Source organism: Cherax quadricarinatus, chromosome 42, assembly GCF_038502225.1.
Source record: "Cherax quadricarinatus isolate ZL_2023a chromosome 42, ASM3850222v1, whole genome shotgun sequence".
Classification (NCBI taxonomy): Eukaryota; Metazoa; Arthropoda; class Malacostraca; order Decapoda; family Parastacidae; genus Cherax; species Cherax quadricarinatus.
The window spans coordinates 28779770-28796187 of record NC_091333.1 but is presented as its reverse complement, the minus strand read 5'-3'; the positions used below and the strand labels follow the sequence as shown (position 1 = coordinate 28796187).

The window sequence follows — 16418 nt, the reverse complement described above, 5'->3', positions numbered from 1 at the left end:
TCACCCGGAACTTCCTGTATTATAGTGTCGTTGACTGTGGTGAAAATTTAGTCTCGCCGAGCAAATGTGAATCACATAAATTTGTTTTTTATATACTTGTAATACGGATGATCTGCGTAAACATATTCCAGGAGTAACATTTCCGTGACTCGGGACTCGACAAGTCTCGTAGTACATGAACGGTTTCCTGCCCCGTCCACCGTACTTCCGCGTCAGTTGCAATCATCAACACTCGTCTACTGCACTCGCAACACTCGTCTGCTGCACTCGCAACACTCGTCTGCTGCACTCGCAATACTCGTCTGCTGCACTCGCAACACTCGTCTGCTGCACTCGCAACACTCGTCTGCTGCACTCGCAATACTCGTCTGCTGCACTCGCAACACTCGTCTGCTGCACTCGCAACACTCGTCTGCTGCAGTCGCAATACTCGTCTGCTGCACTCGCACCACTAGAGACATGATCTGGTCGACATACTCACACAATGTAAGATAAAGATAAAAGGTTTATTTATTTGTAAAGGTTACAGTGTTTAATTACAATTATGTTTTGGTACACAGAATGTCAGTGTCATGCCTGGGCATTTCCGGCTATAAGCTGCTGTAAGCTCCTCTCTATATATATTTTGCTGATGAATCTCCCAGCAAATGAGTTAAACTGGCACCAAGAATGACGAAAGTGTGTTGATAATGATATAAAATACCGACAAATTGATCATTAAGACACACGTGCAACATTTGGGTATCTTTATTGTTGAAAAAATTCGCCTGCACAGTAGGTTTCTTCAGTCAAACAGTGTAGTAGTAGTGAAATAAATGAGGATGACGTAATCAGTCCTTAAACCAAATATTCCGGACTACAAATACAATGTTCCTTAGAGCTTCGCGCATTTGTTGCCCAGCACCCAGCAGAGCTAGGTGTTTTACCTTGATCCGAGGACATACAGTGGTGTGGGTGCCTCTGAGCTAATTTCATTCTAATCTCCGTTTGGTGTACTAGCCTCCACAAGCAGTATTTATATTAGTGTGACAACAAAAGAGTGGTATTGAATCATTAGCAACACTGCAACTAGCCGATGATTCGATCCCATGTCGTTTTAGCCCTCGGCTAGTCGCAATGTTGTTATTGATTCAGTACTACTCGTTCGTGGTCACAATAATATAAATACTGCTTTTGGAGGCTAGCACACCAAACGGAGATTAGAATGAAATTAGCTCAGAGGCACCCACACCATTGTATGTCCTCGGATCAAGGTAAAACACCTAGCTCTGCTGGGTGGTTGATTCTTGTAGGATTGTGTGGTCCAGTGGGTTAGCGCTTCATGTGATTCTCACTCACCACGAGGCAGGGCCAAAACGACATAGGTTTGAATCCTCGGTTAGTCGCAGCGTTGTTATTGATATATATATATATATATATATATATATATATATATATATATATATATATATAAATATATTAATATATATATATTAATGGGGTCCGCCTCTGGTGTAAATTGTGGGACCCATAGCCTCGGAGAAGTGGATAAAAAGGCTTCAAGGAAGAATATTTGGATTTCTTCCTGAAGCCGCTTGAATATTCCACTTCCCCTACCACCCCATCTTTTCATATTTTTTTTTACTAATAGGAATATTTTATTGCATAATATGGTACAGAAGATTTAAGAGATACATTGTTGATATAAAGGTGGCATATACGGTACATGTTGTTACGTGTGTATCACCGATTTTAAGGCGAAAATCTCATCCAGCTCCTCAGAGCTGGGGCGTGTGCCCAAAATACAGCAGGCATTACCCCTTTGAACAGCCGCACTGAGCCGCTGGAACAGAAAACTAGCTGCCCTGGGATCCCTACTTACACTGATGAGCCTTTTTCCCAGCTCCTTAAGTAATTTGGATGCATTCTTTTCCCATGAGCCAAGGGTCTCTGAGCCTATGGGAACAAACATATAGTGATGGGCAAGTTCTCCATATTTTATAGACTTTTGGGACTTCCTGAACCTGACAGCTGCCCCTCCTTCCTCCCTGGTGTATTGGAGATAGGTATCAGCCTAGGTGGATGCACATGTATAGTCCCACACCACCTGCTTCCCGTCTGTCCGATCTTGAAGGGTGATACCATCTGGACGCTTCTGGCTGCCATCAGATCTGCATAGCTGGGGTGGCTCCCTTACTGCTGGGCATCTGGCTGTTGTGAGGTTCCTCTTGATAATGTTTTTAACCTCCTCATGTCTTGCAATCTTTCCCTCGAATTTACGGCACACAAGACCATGGTACCCGAATCGGTCTGCTACTTCACTGCCACAAATGCACCTGTGTTCGGCGAGAATAAGGGCGGCAAGTCGAAAGGCAACACCGATGCGGATGGTCTGTGGGTCGAGGCGTGTGCCAAGGCTGGAATTGGGAACAGCCAACAGAAAGTCCCCAGCATGAGGGGCTCTCACTGCCAGGAGGCGGGCTCCATCCTTCCCTGACACACTCTGAAGCATTGTTGAGGCTATATTTTCCATGCGACTAGCAATGGAAATAAGTCACTCTGACTTTTTGGGTTATCATAGGTACAGTACATATATGCTGCTATGCATGATAATCTATGTAACTGTATATATATATATATATATATATATATATATATATATATATATATATATATATATATATATATATATATATATATATATATATATATATATATATATATATATATATATATATATATATATATATATATATATATATATATATAGTGTTCAATGATGAAAGAAAATACTTTCATCATTCAACACTTTCACCTCACTCACATAATCACTGTTTTTGCAGAGGTGCTCAGAATACAACAGTTTAGAAGTATATACGTATAAAGATACACAACGTATTCCTCCAAACTGCTAATATCCCGAACCCCTCCTTTAAAGTGCAGACATTGTACTTCCCATTTCCAGGACTCAAGTCCGGCTATATAAAAATAACCGGTTTCCCTGAATCCCTTCACTAAATATTACCCTGCTCACACTCCAACAGCTCGTCAGGTCCCAAATACCATTTGTCTCCATTCACTCCTAACACGCTCATGCATGCTTGCTGGAAGTCCAAGCCCCTCGCCCACAAAACTTCCTTTATCCCCTCCCTCCAACTTTTTCGAGGACGATCCCTAACCCGCCTTCCTTCCCCTACAGATTTATATGCTCTCCATGTCATTCTACTTTGATCCATTCTCTCTAAATGACCAAACCACCTCAACAACCCCTTTTCAGCCCTCTGATTAATACTTTTATTACTCCACACCTTCTCCTAACATCCACACACCGAATTTTCTGCATAATATTTACACCACACATTGCCCTTAGACAGGACATCACAACTACCTCCAAACGTCTCCTCGCTGCAGCATTTACCACCCAAGCTTCACACCCATATAAGAGTGTTGGTACCACTATACTTTCATACATTGTTTCTGTCTCCATATATACCTCAACGCTCCACTCACCTTTTTACCTTCATCAATTCTATGATTAACCTTATCCTTCATAAATCCATCCGCTGATATGTCACCTCCCAAATATCTGAAAACATTCAGTTCCTCCATACTCCTCTCTCCAATTTGATATCCAATTTTTCTTTATCTGAATCATTTGATGCACTCATCACCTTACTCTTTTCTATGTTCACTTTTAACTTTCTACCTATACACACACTCCCAAACTCGTCCACCCACATTTGCAATTTTTCTTTAGAATCTCCCATAAGCACAGTATCACCAGCAAAAAGTAACTGTGTCAGTTCCCATTTAATTCCCCATAATTTAATCCCACCCCTCTCCCGAACACCCTAGCATTTACTTCTTTTACAACCCCATCTATAAATATATTAAACAACCATGGTGACATTACACATCCCTGTCTAAGACCTACTTTTACCGGGAAGTAGTCTCCCTCTCTTCTACACACCCTAACCTGAGCCTCGCTATCCACATAAAAACTCTTTACAGCATTTAATAACTTACCACATATTCCATATACTTGCAACATCTGCCACACTGCTCCCCTATCCACTCTACCATATGCCTTTTCTAAATCCATAAATGCAATGAAAACTTCCCTACCTTTATCTAAATACTGTTCACATATATGCTTCAATGTAAACACTTGATCTACATGAACATCAAAATGGTATACAATACCGACAGGTTGTTAGGTAAGACACATATGCAACAGTTAGACAACTTTATTCCGAAACGTTTCGCCTAAACAGTAGGCTTCTTCAGTCGAATACAGAAAGTAGGCAGGAACAGTAGAGATGTGAAGACGATGTAATCAGTCCATCACCCTTAAAGTCGTAGAATTTGAGGTTGTCAGTCCCTCGGCCAGGAGAAGTTCAGTTCCATAGTCAGGAACTATCTGAAGATCAAGCGACAGTGCGGAGACTTAAATACTGTCGGAAGGAGAGGTGCAGGGTAGTAGTAGTAGTAGTAGTAGTAGTAGTAGTAGTAGTAGTGAGAGGCCACTGAGAGGTCATGTCCCTCTCAGATCCAACACTTCTCACTTGGAAAATTTGTCCAAGGTGTTTTCTGTACCAAGATGCCACGTGTTGCAGTGTCTGACAAGATGAACATCAAAATGGTATACAATACCGACAGGTTGTTAGGTAAGACACATATGCAACAGTTAGACAACTTTATTCCGAAACGTTTCGCCTACACAGTAGGCTTCTTCAGTCGAATACAGAAAGTAGGCAGGAACAGTAGAGATGTGAAGACGATGTAATCAGTCCATCACCCTTAAAGTCGTAGAATTTGAGGTTGTCAGTCCCTCGGCCTGGAGAAGTTCAGTTCCATAGTCAGGAACTATCTGAAGATCAAGCGACAGTGCGGAGACTTAAATACTGTCGGAAGGAGAGGTGCAGGGTAGTAGTATTAGTAGTAGTAGTAGTGAGAGGCCACTGAGAGGTCATGTTGGATCTGAGAGGGACATGACCTCTCAGTGGCCTCTCACTACTACTACTACTACTACTACTACTACTACTACTACTACTACTACTACTACTACCCTGCACCTCTCCTTCCGACAGTATTTAAGTCTCCGCACTGTCGCTTGATCTTCAGATAGTTCCTGACTATGGAACTGAACTTCTCCAGGCCGAGGGACTGACAACCTCAAATTCTACGACTTTAAGGGTGATGGACTGATTACATCGTCTTCACATCTCTACTGTTCCTGCCTACTTTCTGTATTCGACTGAAGAAGCCTACTGTGTAGGCGAAACGTTTCGGAATAAAGTTGTCTAACTGTTGCATATGTGTCTTACCTAACAACCTGTCGGTATTGTATACCATTTTGATGTTCATCTTGTCAGACACTGCAACACGTGGCATCTTGGTACAGAAAACACCTTGGACAAATTTTCCAAGTGAGAAGTGTTGGATCTGAGAGGGACATGACCTCTCAGTGGCCTCTCACTACTACTACTACTACTACTACTACTACTACTACTACTACTACTACCCTGCACCTCTTCTTCCGACAGTATTTAAGTCTCCGCACTGTCGCTTGATCTTCAGATAGTTCCTGACTATGGAACTGAACTTCTCCAGGCCGAGGGACTGACAACCTCAAATTCTACGACTTTAAGGGTGATGGACTGATTACATCGTCTTCACATCTCTACTGTTCCTGCCTACTTTCTGTATTCGACTGAAGAAGCCTACTGTGTAGGCGAAACGTTTCGGAATAAAGTTGTCTAACTGTTGCATATGTGTCTTACCCACACTTGATCTACACATCCCCTACCCACTCTGAAACCTCCTTGCTCATCTGCAATCCTACATTCTGTCTTACCTCTAATTCTTTCAATAATAACCATATATATATATATATATATATATATATATATATATATATATATATATATATATATATATATATATATATATATATATATATATATATATATATATATAAAATATAGGGAAGTACCATATATATATATATATATATATATATATATATATATATATATATATATATATATATATATATATATATATATATATATATATATATATATATATATATATATATATATATATATATATATATATATGTCGTGCCGAATATGTAAAACTGATCAATTAGCAAGAACTCATTTAAAATTAAGTCCTTTCTAAAATTTTCTCTTATACGTTTAAAGATATATTTTTTCATTCATGTTAATGTAAAAATTTATAATTTTGCTCCAAACGAATCTAAGAGAACTTACCTAACCTTATTATAACAAGAACAATTTATTTTAGCCTAACCCAACTGAATATATTTTAGATTTGTTAAAAGTATTTCTAGCAATTTTAAAAGATTTATCAATTACTTTTCTTGGGTATTTCAAATCATTAGCTATTTCATAAATTTTGGATATTTCCTCGTCTATGAACTCTGGATTACAAATACGTAAAGCTTATCCCATTCTATAAACTTTACTGTTAAGTTTGAAGAAAATAACTCATTGCCTTTTCTAGATGTTTTAATTATTAAGGGTAATAATGAATTCAAATTTAAAATTTACAGAAAACCTACAAATAACTGTTCCTATGTCCACTATTATTCTTCACTTCAAGATAGAGTTTTAAACTGTCTGTTTTCTCATCAATGTTTCTGAGAGCTTTACGTATTTGTAGTCCAGAGTTCATGGATGAGGAAATATCCAAAATTTATGAAATAGCTAATGATTTGAAATACCCAAGAAACGTAATTGATAAATCTTTTAAAATTGCTAGAAATGCTTTTTACAATCTAATTGGCAAGTGTGCTCTAAAGTTCCTCAAAGAGCTGGGTGAAAAGCTCATCATAGAAACCAAGGGCCACAGGGCGACCAGCTTCCTCTTTCAGAGACTCAGTGTTGCAATCCAGAGAGGAAATGCCTGCAGCATTCTGGGCACGCGGCCCACCGCCGGGGAGCTGGACGAAGTATTCGAGATGTAGCTCTGAGTTGTTCTCTATGTTGTTTTACGTTCTATTGTATTTTTGTGAATGTTTTGTCAATGTATTTTGTCTTTAAATAAAATATACATTAAATATAGGGGGTGGTAGGAGAAAATTCTCAAACAGCTTCAAGGAGAACTTTGAGTTTTCCCTGAAGCAAGTTTATTCTTTTCTCTGAGGATGAGGGTCCCCAGGACAGTTCTAGAGGTGGTACGTCCCTATATTAATATTAATATATATATGTATGTATATATGGCATATATATATATATATATATATATATATATATATATATATATATATATATATATATATATATATATATATATATATATGGCAAGAGGCGTGGAGTCAAAAGATAAAGAATCACACATAAAGTGGGAGTTGTCACAGTTGCTCTTTGCTGATGACACTGTGCTCTTGGGAGATTCTGAAGAGAAGTTGCAGAGATTGGTGGATGAATTTGGTAGGGTGTGCAAAAGAAGAAAATTGAAAGTGAATACAGGAAAGAGTAAGGTTATGAGGATAACAAAAAGATTAGGTGATGAAAGATTGGATATCAGATTGGAGGGAGAGAGTATGGAGGAGGTGAATGTATTCAGATATTTGGGAGTGGACGTGTCAGCGGATGGGTCTATGAAAGATGAGGTGAATCATAGAATTGATGAGGGGAAAAGGGTGAGTGGTGCACTTAGGAGTCTGTGGAGACAAAGAACTTTGTCCTTGGAGGCAAAGAGGGGAATGTATGAGAGTATAGTTTTACCAACGCTCTTATATGGGTGTGAAGCATGGGTGATGAATGTTGCAGCGAGGAGAAGGCTGGAGGCAGTGGAGATGTCATGTCTGAGAGCAATGTGTGGTGTGAATATAATGCAGAGAATTCGTAGTTTGGAAGTTAGGAGGAGGTGCGGGATTACCAAAACTATTGTCCAGAGGGCTGAGGAAGGGTTGTTGAGGTGGTTCGGACATGTGGAGAGAATGGAACGAAACAGAATAACTTCAAGAGTGTATCAGTCTGTAGTGGAAGGAAGGCGGGGTAGGGGTCGGCCTAGGAAAGGTTGGAGGGAGGGGGTAAAGGAGGTTTTGTGTGCGAGGGGCTTGGACTTCCAGCAGGCATGCGTGAGCGTGTTTGATAGGAGTGAATGGAGACAAATGGTTTTTAATACTTGACGTGCTGTTGGAGTGTGAGCAAAGTAACATTTATGAAGGGATTCAGGGAAACCGGCAGGCCGGACTTGAGTCCTGGAGATGGGAAATACAGTGCCTGCACTCTGAAGGAGGGGTGTTAATGTTGCAGTTTAAAAACTGTAGTGTAAAGCACCCTTCTGGCAAGACAGTGATGGAGTGAATGATGATGAAAGTTTTTCTTTTTCGGGCCACCCTGCCTTGGTGGGAATCGGCCAGTGTGATAATAATAATATATATATATATATATATATATATATATATATATATATATATATATATATATATATATATATATATATATATAAATATATATAGACAGATGGGGTCCACCTCTGGTGTAAATTGTGGGACCCATTGCCTCAGAGAAGTGGATAAAAAGGGTTCAAGGAAGAGTATTTGGATTTCTTCCTGAAGCTGTTTGAATATTCCACTTCCCTGACCACCCCATCTTTTCATTCTTTTTTTATTAATAATTATAATTTATTACATAATATGGTACAGAAGATTTAGGAGATACACTGCCAGGAGGCGGCTCTATCCTTCCCTGACACACTCTGAAGCATTGTTGAGGCTATATTTTCCACTATTGGACCATCCCAGTGCGACTGTTTGTAGTTGTTGAGGGGAGCAGGTCTGGTTTCAGAGCCCGTTAGATTATCCTAGATCATTTCTCCGTCATGGTCCTGGACTCCAATCTTGTCCCTAAGATGTTCAGGGAAAATCGCTGCTGCAAGCCCTCTGGATGCAACGCATGAGGACAGAAAAGCAGGTAGCGCCAATGCCTCCTAGTCTGACTGGAAGTGTAGCATATGAACCTTGGTCATAGGACACCTGCACATGACAACTGATCCAAGAATCTTGTCCTAATTACTGTGCACATGTGTTGAATATTTGAAGCCAATTGGATAGTTCCTTATTGTGTTATGCCCCCCTGGATACCTAATAAAAGGTAAATAAATAACACCATATATATCTCATCTAGACAGGACTCGAAGCAATGGATACAAGTTAAACAAATTAAGACCTAGACATGGTAAGAGACAGTACTGTCTTGACAATAGATTTGTGGATAAGTGGCACAATCTCTTGAGTAGCATCATTGAAGTGAAAACTTTGGATGCCTATAAAAGTAGATTGGGAAGGTACTCGAGCTGGTATGGGTGTGTGGACATGCCTAGTACGGGGTGGAGCAGAGAAAACGCATTTTTTTCACAACTGAACAACTTTGCGTATTTTAAAGATAAAAACAAGTCTTAATTTCATCAAATAAAAGGCATTTTAATACATTTTTGAAATTTACATACAGACGAAGCACATTTCCATCTGGATGGCTATGCTGATACACAGAACTGTAAGTACTGGGCGGCTGGGAACCCACCAGAACTACACCCAAGACCTCTCCACAGCTCAAAAGTGACAGTGTGGTGCGGTGCCTCCACGATAGGAATCGCTGGTCCTTACTTTTTTGAAGAGGGGGAGACCGAAGTTACAGTAACAGCAGCTCGCTACGTCGACATGCTAAACTACCACCTGCATCCAGAACTCCAAAGGCGTCGGGCACGCTTAAGAGAAATGTTGTTCCAACAGGATGGTGCCTAATTAAGGTTTGTAAATTCCAAAAATGCATTAAAATGCCATTTATTTGATGTAATTAAGATTTGTTTATCTTTAAAATACGCTAAGTTGTTCAGTTGTGAAAAACATACTTTTTCTCTGCTCCACCATCTTTCTTATGTTCTTATCTTTCTTTCTTTTTTACTAAAGAGACCATTGTAAATAAAAAAATCACGCAAAATAATACGTGGAAGATATGTACTTATATATTTCTATATTATGTAAGTATTTGTAGAAAAAATAGGTTGGTTCCAGCAAGAAGCAATGTTGACAATTTTCCACATGACATGTTATACAGAGGAGCAGCGGGAAGCAGTACTGGACAAGGTACAAACGGACGTACGTCGTAGTGATGATAGCAGCTACCACAGCGTCCGCCCTTCTCTACCTTCTCTTGAGGAGGGTTCAGAACGAGGTTCATCCTGTCAGCAAGTTCGAGGACAAGCTGAGAGAAGTGAGTAGTAAGAGACGATGTATTTTTAAGTGTACTTGTTTAGTCATTTTACAAGAACACAAGAATACAAGAACACAGTTACATAGATTATCATACATAGCAGTATATGTGTAGAGAATCTAGGATAACACAAAAAAGTCAAAGTGACTTATTTCCATTGGGGTTTAGCACGTCAGTTTTCGTAAGTAGATTCCTGCATCAACCTTCCACTAAATATCACACACGAATTTAATGCCTCACGTACGTTATAAATGATTAACTTGTGTAGTTAACTTGGTGTAGTTAAGGCCATATATCTACCTAAATGATATTAATAAGATATTCAGATGCCGACTTCATCATCATGCTCATAAATATATAAAATATTGTGAAGTCATATCTGTGTGATTTGGGCAACAAACTGAATCATTGGCAACTCTTGACAAATCCCGAGCCCAACCCCTGCGCCTGACCCCCTGAGTCTAACCCCTGGACCCGACCTCCGAGCCCAACCCCCCTGCACCCGACCCCCTGAGTCTAACCCCTGGACCCGACCTCCGAGCCCCACCCCCCTGCGCCCGACCCCCTGAGTCTAACCCCTGGACCCGACCTCCGAGCCCAACCCCCCTGCGCCCGACCCCCTGAGTCTAACCCCTGGACCCGACCTCCGAGCCCAACCCCCCTGCGTCCGACCCCCAGAGCCCAACCCCAGCGCCCGACCCCGTGAGTCTAACCCCTGCACCCGACCTCCGAGCCCAACCCCCCTGCGTCCGACTCCCAGAGCCCAACCCCTGCGCCCGACCGCTAAGCCCAACCCTTGCGCCCGACCCCCTGAGTGTAACCCTTGCGCTCGACCTCCGAGCCCAACCTCTGCACCCGACCCCCGAGCCCAGCCCCTGCGCCTGACCCCTCGAGCCCAACCCCTGCGCCCAACCCACGAGCCCAACCCCTGCCCCTGACTCCCGGACCAAACCTCTGTGCCCAACCCCTCGAGTCTAACCCCTGCTCCCGACACCCCGAGCCCAACCCCCGCGCCCGACACCGGAACAAAACCCCTGTACCCCCACCCCCCCGAGTCTACCCTCAGCGACCGACACAAGAGCCCAACCCCTTCGCCCGACTCCTGAGCTCAACCCCGGCGTCCGACCCCCCTAGCTCAACCCTCCGAGCCCAACCCCTTCGCTGATGGGGGAGAGGAAAGAATTAGATGAAAATGGAAAAGTGCCGTGGTTAAACCCAGCAGTAAAGGCACTGTAAGACTTGTGCTTCTCAGGTCCTCTCATCAAGACTAGTCAAGTAAGGTCAGCATAAGGTCAGGTGGCGGAGTGACCCCAAACGACTCTAGGCAAAGTTTCTCACTAAACTACAAAGTGACGCACGTCCATGGCTATGATATTTTGAAAGTGAGGATGGAAGATATTAAAGCAAATGATGGTAGTTGAATTAAACCATCAAGAAAAGTGTCATAAGTAAAGACAGAGGAACAGGATTTTTTTTTTCATATTTTATTTAAAACTTCATGTACAGATATATATAGGTACGTGTATCAATATGTAACACGGACACTGGTGATGAACAATATGTAACACGGACACGGTGATGAACAATATGTAACACGGACACTGGTGATGAACAATATGTAACACGGACACTGGTGATGAACAATAAACATTCACTACACAATCTACTGAATATGCACATACATAAGGACATTAAAATAAACTTAACACAACCTACAGACTGCTTCAACCTACGTTGTTTCACAAGTACACAAGGGTTCATAGATATAATGGAACCTACTCATTATTGCTTACACTCCCCCCCCCCCCACCAATGAGTACATTCCACATTCCCTTGTTCACTTAAAATTAAAAAATGACTTGAACAAGGACAACAGCAATAAACACATAACAATCCAGGCAACATCTGACACTATACTATATACAAGTTTATTAAAACATGTCACAATTCAAGAAGGAATGAAGGTATAATAATAAAGGCCACAAAATGGCTATAAACAAAACTCCTAAATCACAACCTCAACATAATAATAATGCACCAAGCTTAATGACAATCGCCCATAATACAACTCTCAACAAATTACACAAGACCTACAATATGCATTATTAAGAAACCTGTGCCGTAACACAGGTGACCCATCATCCCTCCCCCCACTCACACACACATTGAAAACTAACCCCATCACCAATCTGAATAATCATGACATTAATTATCCTCAATTTAGGAATAGCATGACAGATTATTTACAACCAAGGATGGTAAAGGACTACCAAAATCACAATACCTTAAATAAGACTAACACAATGTGAATATTACATTTCAAAACACATGTTTACAACTACCAATAAAGTTGGTATTACCGTTAATGACTTAACTTATTACACATTAATTACCCCTCCTCACCCCGAAATAATATGACCGTTATCACCAATTTGTTGACTTACATCCTAACTTGACATATATGAATAAACCTAAGTGGTAACTATATAGGTATTGGTGAAATAGTAACACCAAAGACACAGTACATTAAATAACAAATATTAACATAAGAGAAACATGACCAAGTCTTACACATTGACACTTAAACCGGTTAAGATACACTTCTAGTGCTTAACAAGTCCAGGAACATTGCCTCAATGAAGTTCAACCAATCCTTAATCACAACAGCTTATCTAAATCGCATGCAGGCGCAGACAGCCACAACTGTGTATGTGTCGTTACACATCCCATATGTACAGGTTCATACGCATTCGCAAGTAACATTATTCCAACTCTCTCGCCACACTAAAGTCACATACATTCTTTGCAACTGTCCAACCCCAAGGAGGCGACCCCATTTCTACCCATGACATCCCATCGTACAGTAGCATTTACCATCCCTACCTTGCCCCTCCCACCTGATTTACAAATCTAATAAAACCCCTAACGTAAGTTCTCTATATCCCTCTGAGAAAGACCGCTCCCACCTTCTCCCATAAATTTCCCTGTTATGACACAATGTTTTATAAAACATAACCGCTAAAACCCGCCAGTTCACCTCACTAACCCCTTTCCCCCTCATTCCCCACGATATGTATATATAATCTACCATAATGTACCCTACAGCCCTAATGATACTCTAGTCCAATCCCCCCACGTCAAGAACAGAAATCCCTTTACCCCCAATCTATGGAGCACCCTACTCAGCCAACCCCTGACGCTACCCATCCTCTCACAAACATATACGACATGCCGACTCCTCACCTTCACATATTCCACCTCCCCCCAAACCACCCGTCTATCCCTCAGAACCGTACCCGATGGCAAAATGCCGTGCAGAAAACGATACATTATGTCACATGCTCGTGGTTGTAACCTCATCCTACTTAACCTATTCCATATACTTCCCCATGTATACATGGGAAAAATTCCCTCTACAGGCGCCACAACCGTCCCCACCAACAATCGACACATCTCACTTATTTTGACCTTCCCCGGATCTCGAACCCACGCCATAGCCCTCAAAACAGTTTCACACTCCCACAACTCCACTCCTGAATACATTCGTTTCAATCTTTCATGGATCCTGACCAGACCTCCCCACCCACACCTTCCTTCACCACCTCCATTTTAATGAAGACACATTAGACCCTCAGCTTTAAGTCCAATAAACCCACATCCCCCTGCTGCACAGGTAACATCACCACGTCCCTTTTAAGCCAATCACATCCCGAACCCCACAGGAATTTAAAAACCCTCCTAAGTATGTCCGCTATCGCCGTCCCAGTTAATGGGAACATGGCCGCCTCGTGCCATACCTTACTATACAATAAGACATTAATAACAATGGCACGCTGCACAAGGGTCAAATGATAAGGCCTCAATGCACCCAATCGCCCCTGAATCCTATCCATCAACCTAATCGAGTTTTCCATGCATGCCACAGCCAGATCGTCTGCATAGATAAGACCACAAATTTTTAACAAATTCACCCACCTCCCCACGACTGAACTACCCCACTCAACCCTCCCAGCCCAAGCTCCTAACCCCATGACCATGGACTTTCCGGAATTCACTCTCATACCAATTGCATCCGAGAACAATTGTACTACCCCATCCAAGGTATCCATTGACATCCCCTCCCTAACCAGAACAGTAGTGTCATCTACATACCCTATTAAGACTGGCCAAACCCTCCCAACTCTACTCCCTTCACCCCCCTATTGCACATACGCTTCTCCATCATCCTATAAAAGGGGTCCTGTATGCATGCAAATAAAAGTTGTGACATAGGGCACCCCTATCGAAGCCCCTTTCCATTACAATCTTCCCACCCAATCTCCCATTAATCTGTACCCTCGCCATTGCACCACAATGCAAAGCATCTACCCATCCTACTCTTTCTTCCCCAAACCCCTGTCCCGTGAGGATGGCTCTTAATGCTTCTTGTTCCACTCTGTTATATGCTCCCTGCCGGTCTAAAGCCCTTTTGCTTCCACGAAATCCCTTAGGAACCCATGTCCCTCCACCACAGACCTCCCTGGCAACCCAAACTGAGTTCTCGATACTACTCGACCCACTACACATTTAAACTGATTCCCCAGAATCTTTGCAAACAGCTTATAATTTGTGCATAACGATATTTCCCGGTAGTCCCTAAGTGTATGTTGCCCCTTACCCTTCGGTACAAAGACTATGACAGCCGTTGCCTGCTTCTCTTCCAGCTCTCCCCTCTCCTTCATTAAATTTAATAGCCTAACCAAAAAAAACCTAATTAGCTCCCAATGCTGTAGATAAAACTCTGCCAGGAGTCCATCAATTCCCAGAGCTTTGCCCTTATGCATTTCACTTAAAGCTTTCCATGTTTCTCCCTCAGTTATTTCCCCTCCCAACGCTTCCCTATCACTGTTTCCCAACTGACATATCACATTCCCACACACCTGTTTTAAAACCTCAGCTCCTACCCCATCCCTTTGTCAATACTTTCCATACCACTTGTTCACAAACACTCCCATTCCATCTGTGGCTTGTATAACCTGACCCACCCTATACCCACCCACCGACTCATGAACCTCCAACCATGGAATAGCTGTTGCCTGCTGTCGTTGCTTTTGCCTATGCAATACACACGACGAAGGCCTATCGCCCCATAACACCTCTTCCACCTTTGCCATTACCCTCACCACTTGGAACCTCTCATCCTGTACCTCACGCAGCCTTCCCTTAAGTGCCATAATGTCATCTATAGGATAAATACCAGCCACTGCCACCCTCGCATAACAACCCCTTAACCTGTCCTCCAAATAGTTGGCCAGCCCATATTTTAAAGAATTTGTTTCCCTTCTCTCACGTAATATTGCCTAATCTGTTCATTAGCCACACCATCCCACCATGTTACCACATCCTCCACCCCGTGTACCTTCTCACTTAACCCCTCCCACAGTGTTGTAAATCCCTCCAACCCCTCCTCATCTCCTAACACACTCGTATTTAACTTCCAGTAACCCCTAGAGATACCCACCAGTGACTCCCATTCCACCTCTGCCACAACCGCCCGATGATCCAAATAAGCTACCTCTATTGTGCAGAAAAGCTTTAACAAGACCCCTTGAGAAATATACAACCTATCTAACCTAGCCGCATAACCCCTCCTTACGAAAGTGTGCTCTTCCACCCATGCTTCCCCTCCAATTGCATCCCTCAACTGAATATCCCTCAAGAGGTCTCATAAGGCTGGCGACATGTGCCCCACCCCTTTTGGTTGCACATCAGCTCTCCTAATAACACAGTTACAGTCCCCACCAACGATGGCCACCGCAGGTAAACCACATAAGAAGAAAACTAGGTCATCATATACAAATTCCTGCTTTACTTTCACATCGTTCTCCACTGGTGCATTCACACTTACAAAGGTTACCCTCTGCCCCATGCACCACCCATCCACATGCAACACCCGGCCCCCTCCTCCCCCTCACTTCGTATCAACACAAACGGGCTTGCCTCCCTGATCAATATTCCCACACCTCCTTTCAGACGTGCAGATGGCAGAGTCATGACCTGAAACCCCGCCACCTCCAGCACTCTCCCCTCCTTGAAATTGTGTTCCTGCAGAAACACTACATCCACCCTATTTTTACACAAACATTCGAAACCATTCCCTCTTCACACTAATACACAGTCCATTTACGTTCACAGTCATACACCTAAGGC

General features: G+C 42.2%; 1 protein-coding gene across 1 annotated transcript in view; it reads left to right on the top strand.

Moving 5' to 3' along the window:
- The first annotated feature begins 252 nt into the window (after positions 1 to 252).
- Positions 253 to 16418, top strand: part of LOC138853887 (uncharacterized) — a 152820-nt gene continuing 136654 nt past the window's right edge. Inside the window, exons 1-2 of the mRNA XM_070093452.1 lie at positions 253 to 486; positions 10074 to 10229. Of these exons, the coding sequence (XP_069949553.1) occupies positions 460 to 486; positions 10074 to 10229 (183 nt within the window). The 5' untranslated portion in view covers positions 253 to 459. The remainder of the gene's footprint in view (positions 487 to 10073; positions 10230 to 16418) is intronic.